At 38.3% G+C, this 6,034-nt stretch overlaps 1 protein-coding gene across 1 annotated transcript; it reads right to left on the bottom strand.

Annotated features, from left to right (window-relative positions):
- Positions 1–4,912: 4,912 nt before the first annotated feature.
- Positions 4,913–5,401, bottom strand: LOC116480287 (ras-related C3 botulinum toxin substrate 1-like). The gene has a single exon (XM_032753772.2). The coding sequence runs from the start codon at positions 5,399–5,401 to the stop codon at positions 4,913–4,915; it is 489 nt and encodes a 162-aa protein (XP_032609663.1).
- Positions 5,402–6,034: the final 633 nt, after the last annotated feature.

Below are 6,034 nucleotides of genomic sequence, written 5' to 3'. Positions count from 1 at the left end.
GGAAACTATAGAATGCCACAAGCCAGGAGATTATATTTCTTATTTGTTTTTTGGAATATGGAAATATACATGCACGTATGTGCACATGCATTTGTGCACACATGCACAACCAATTGGTAATAGGCACACAGATGGTGTGGGGATGAAAGATTCTAAGCTGGATCTTTGTGGGTTTGGAGTTTGGGAAATAGCCTAAGAGATTAGGGTGGAGGTAGAAAGCTCCTCAAGGATCTTTATTCATGATTGGAATCCCAGAATTCCATGAGACTTAAAAATCATCTAGTGCAGTTATTCTAAAATCATGCTCCAAGGAAACCCAGGATGTCAAGAATATGCCTCAGTGATCTACAAACAAGTAAATGTCTGCCTTACAAACAAACAAACAAAAAACCCTGTAAACTACCTAAAAATGTATTCATCACTTTTAACTATTTTTATATTTTAATGTTCAAAATTATCCATTTAGTCCAACTGTCTCATTTGACAGGTCAAGAAACTTAGAACAATCAAATAACCTTCTCAAAGTCTCAAACTAGTTAGTGTATAGTTAGGATCATGTATTAGTTTTAGTTCTTCTCAAAGCAAATCTCAAGACAGACTTGGGTTCAGGTAGCTTCTTTAAGAAGTGACCCTCAGAAATCTGAATGAGAGAACAGAGAAAATGAGACAAGGAAGAAAAAATTCAATAAAGATATATGAATGAATGGACTACTACTGTGGCAACTAGGGCTCAGTCTTGCTGGGGAGCTACTGAGAAACCTTGCGGAGTAGGCCTCTGAATTTTCCCACCCAGGAATTGGATTACTGTGTTTCCATCCACTATGTCCCATTCCACATGGATAGAGGGTTGCCCTTGGCGACCTTAACTCCCCTGCACTTCTGAGCCACAGGGTAAGCTCCCAAAGCTCTAGTGAAAGCCCTCAGATGAGTAGTGGAGAGCCACCCTACTTGAGGTGAGAATCAGCTTGCAGGAAACTATTCATCACAGATGCAGGTAAGCTCAGATGGCCCAGGGGCAATGGGGCAAGGCATCCACAGCATCCATAGCACTCGAACCCAGGGCTTCTTACTCCCAAAGCCTTGTTTTACTGATGTAACACTAAAGGAATGTGTTTATACTGAAAAGGGTTCTATTCTTCATCAGGCACCTGCCTTTCTGATGAGCTAGTTTCAAACACACAGCGACCAAAGCCACCACTACTTTCCAGGAAGCCACAGAATAAGAGCCATTTCACATATACCTTACACAGATGAATTTACTCTATTTCAACTTCAGTCAATTGAATGCTTCTCTAAAAGAGGGATCTAGGATTTCATCAAATGAAAGGGAACTAGATGGTAACAGGGATCCAGCCAGGATTTTTCTTCCAAAGGAATATTGTTCTATGACAGAGCCAAGGCAAAGACATTCTGAGAGATTCCTAAGGAGTACACGGAGCTGAAGAGCTGATGTGAGATGTGAATAAGTTTAGCCTGTGAGCTGGACCTAAGGATGTAATAGAGAACACGCTGGTAAGCCACAGTTATTAGGGAATGAAAAAGAAAAGTAGAAGGCGGGGTGATCAGCTGAGAAGGCCCCTAGTGATGAGAATGACACAGACAGCTGTCATTTCCTTTTCTCACTTTATTTAAGATACTGATTATTTTACCATGGTTGATGATGATGCCAAAATATAAGCACACAGACATTTTCCAGTCTCTAACCCACTAACAATTTTGTATCTTCCCCTGCAAGATTTTGGAATACTTTTCATAATTAAAAGAAATCTTGGAAATGTCTTCTATTTTTCACAGTGAATGGTTTAAAATAAGATTTGGGTTTAAGTGGGCATAATTTTTTATTAATAGTACTCTGCTGACACTTAAATATTGTAGAGGAATGAGATTCATAAGATCCTCTTCTTCAATAACCTAAATCATTTTAGGTTATGGAAGACTCTTGTATTCTTAATAAATGTAGATTTATGGTACTGTTATCCCCATATATAAACTTATTTATGAATATCTGGATTCACCTGCACACCCATTGATATGGTTTGGCTGTGTCCCCACCCAAATTTCAACTTGAATTGTAGCTCCCAGAATTCCCATGTGTTGTGGGAGGGACCCAGGGGGAGGGTCGCTAACGTCATAAGTGCTTTTCTTATAGAACCCCTTCTTACTGAACAATTGAATCATGGGGGCCAGTCTTTCCTATGCTATGCTCGTGATAGTGAATAAGTCTCATGAGATCTGATGTGTTTATCAGGGGTTTCCACTTTTGCTTCTTCCTCATTTTTCTCTTGCCACCACTATGTTAAGAAGTGCCTTTTGCCTCTCACCATGATTCTGAGGCCTCTCCAGCCATGTGGAACTGTAAGTCCAATTAAACCTCTTTTCTTTCCCAGTTTCAGGTATGTCTTTATCAGCAGTGTAAAAATGGACTAGTACACCCACATAGCAAAAACTATCACAGAAGCTACAATGAGGGGAAATATTTACTCTATGCCAAGCAATGTACCATGAACTCTACATATTTCCTGAATTCAAATAACTCATTGATATTATTTCCAACTCATTGAAACACATTGATCAGCAACTTAAATATTAGAAGGCACAATGATAGACTCTACAATAGGTACATAAGTGGATCAGGAATAATCCATATCCTCAAGGAAGCTATAGCCTAGTAAAAACAAAAATCACTTTAATATAAGATATAGTATGTTTTGTCATTGAAGTATTGTAAGTAAATGGCATAGGAGTTCAACTATAAAACTTTGGTGACACGAAATGAGACCCTAATCCTGTGGTGGAGAGTGGTAAAACCCCCCAAAAATCACATAAAGCCTTGGAAAACTTGCACCTACATTCAAAATTCTCTGCAGTTGTGAACTGATAAATTTGATTTGTTCTCTGGAAGACTGCTTAAGTCCTGGAACTATTTGGCTTTACACACTTGACTTTGTGTTTACCCCTATAGTTCTATATCTTTCTTGTCTTTAGATTTTAAAAAATAAAAATATGTTACGGTCTGAAGAACAGACTTGAGATAGGTCCAATTCCTTTTAGGTTCACAAATATCTCTTGTCTTCCTTAGCATAAGTCATGGAGAGCACTTATCTAAGTTTGGTGTGTTTTAGGCTAAAAAGGCACACACTCTGCACCAATAGACTGTATTCAGGAGCAGAGGTAGATAAAAATTATCTGTTTTGTTAAAGTACTACATGCCTAGAGTAATATTTATTTTGCATTCTTCTCCCATGAAAATTTTTCCTAAAGCAATACTCCAAATAGTTCAAATGAAAGGGATTTCAAAAATGCCAATTAATCAGACTGAAAGTTTCTTAAACTTTCTGGTGGAAAACAACTAAAGAATATACACATTCAAAAATGTTTTTCATAATGGGAAAGGAAATAAAACATAAGAATTAACATATAGTATACTAACCATTTTTCATGCATCACTTTTTCCAATCCTTAGAGCAACCTTGTGAAATAGTTACTCTTGTAAGTATCATTGTACAAAAAGAGAAACTGAGGCTTTGAAAAAATAAGTCATTGGCAAATATTATGGGAAGTTGGGATTTGAGCCTAGATCTTGCTGATTGTAAGTTTGTAAACTTAACTACCACTAACAGTTTCAGAATCCATTCATGTTTTCTGGTTAGTAAGCTAGAAATAAGATCTGTGGTAATAGATACATATGCACAATATTAATTTGTATCTCAATGAGCATGATTATTAGATCAAAATATGATGCCACCTTAATCATAAACCATGTTTTGTATGATTTAATCCACATTCATGTGGAGTAATTGATCCTGAAAATTACTTTAGTAAGGCTTTATAGTAAATGTTTTTCTATAATTCCTATAGAGAGAAGGGGAAATCAGTGACAGAAAATACGTAACCTGAAATATTTGGGGGCTAGAAGCACTATTTTTCCCGTATAACTGACAACGACTTCATGTTTATATGAAGAGTGCAAATATTCAGAAAATCCAGGGACCCACCATGATTCATTTCTTAACCTGCAAGCACTTTACTAATAGGCACCTCAAAGTTTACCACAATGTGAATAAGAACATCTTGCAGTTACTACCTTGTATAGAGATCACGTATACAGAAACTGCTACTCAAATATTTTATCAAAATACTGTCTTTGTCCTTTGATCACACACACCCCACCCAGCACTCCCACAACTAAACAGAATACTTCATTAGAGGAAACACATGAGTTCTGATCAAAATCTCAGCAAAAGCTGGTCAACTAATTTTTAGAAAATTCACTATGAAATCAAAAAGACTTATCCAAAGAGCTGAGATGTTACACCCATCCCATTACAGTACAATGTTACGTCAGGAACATGAGCTGATAAATCAGCCCATGAGTTAAATGGCAACACTTCATTCAGGAGGCTGTTCTGCTTTAAGCATCTGAAAACTACTTAGCGAATGTCTGCATCTCCTAACTGCAGAAGCTACAGTCTTCTGAAAGACGAAGGTCTTTACACAGTTTAGTGTTCACTGTTCTTGGCACAACAATGCAGTGTAGTTCAGAAGGTATTTTGGCAACTCAATCTGAGCAAGAATAGGGGCTTTTGAAAAATAAGACTTTAAGAAGGCTTGTCATTTTAGGGCTAAATTTTAATAGAATATGAGTCTGAACTCTTACATTTAGAACAAACAAAACCTTAAAATTACTGATTGGTTCAAAATGGTTTTCTGGAAACATTAATCTGTAACAAAAAGTTGGCATTGAGTGTGAAGGCTCCACCGTTTTTTGAGCAAAGTGTACAAAGATTCCAACGGACAGGACCAAGAACAAGGGGCTCAGACATTGACAACAGCAGGCATTTTCTCTTCCTCTTCTTCACGGGAGATGGGCAGAGGACTGCTTGTATCTCTTCATCAAACAATGTTGAGGGCCTCACTGTGTGAGCGCCGAGCACTTCAGGTATTTTACAGCACCAATCTCCTTAGCCATGGCTAGACCCTGCGGATAGGTGATGGGAGTCAGCTTCTTCTCCTTCAGTTTCTCGATCGTGTCTTTATCATCCCTAAGTTCAAGTTTAGTTCCCACTAGGATGATGGGAGTGTTGGGACAGTGGTGCCGCACCTCAGGATACCACTTTGCACGGACATTTTCAAACGATGCAGGACTCACAAGGGAAAAGCAAATTAAGAACACATCTGTTTGCGGATAGGACAGGGGGCATAATCTGTCATAATCTTCTTGAGCAACTGTATCCCATAAGCCCAGATTCACCAGTTTTTCATCTACCCTAACATTGGCGGAATAATTGTCAAAGACAGTAGGGATATATTCTCCAGGAAATGCATTGGTTGTGTAACCGATCAGTAGGCAAGTTTCACCTACAGCTCCGTCTCCCACCACCACACCCTTGATGGCCTGCATCTGGGCTGCTCACTGGGCCGTGGGTGCAGCGGCAGGGCCCTGAGACCAGAAGCGGTGGGTACAAGGAATAACAGTATCAAGGGTAAAAACTCTAAAAGGTTAATTTCTGTCAAATGCAGTAGATGATGAAAGAAAGGTTGGTATTATCAGGAAGTGTTTTCTTAAGCTTTTCCTTTCTCTTACATCCGCCATCCCTCCCCAAATTGGGCATTTAATTCATGTTTAAACTGGTTGTTCCCTTAGTCTCTAACTTAGTAAGAGCTTTTCTTATAGAATCCTTTCTTAATGAGCAATATGCCTCCTTGTGTTATAAAATCTTTCTCATAATGCATTAGAGGGTATTTTTGTAGATTAGTAAAAGTGCTTTCCATATTACTTTATTCAAAGCTAATAAGTGCTTTCCCTAGTTTTCTAGTAACTAGGTGTAAAAATCATGTGTTGCAGTTTTATAGTTTTTAAAATATTTTAGATAATTCTTAAACTATGGACCTTCTTAACATCACTGTCTTGCCAGATTACTGACACTGTCACTTGACCAATACTGACCCTCTTTACCTCACCCGCACGTGGACACACGCCTCCTGTAGTTGCTTAGTCTAATGGTGTTCCTTTGGGTCTGTGAGGTTCTGTAAA

The sequence above is a fragment of the Hylobates moloch genome, unplaced genomic scaffold (genome assembly GCF_009828535.3).
Source record: "Hylobates moloch isolate HMO894 unplaced genomic scaffold, HMol_V3 SCAFFOLD_2, whole genome shotgun sequence".
NCBI lineage: Eukaryota > Metazoa > Chordata > Mammalia > Primates > Hylobatidae > Hylobates > Hylobates moloch.
The sequence above is the reverse complement of the archived record's forward strand: the minus strand, read 5'-3'. Positions and strand labels throughout refer to the sequence as shown.

Excerpts from the sequence above, each read along its gene's own strand:
- LOC116480287 (XM_032753772.2), bottom strand. The coding sequence starts at position 5,401 with ATGCAGGCCATCAAGGGTGTGGTGGTGGGAGACGGAGCTGTAGGTGAA.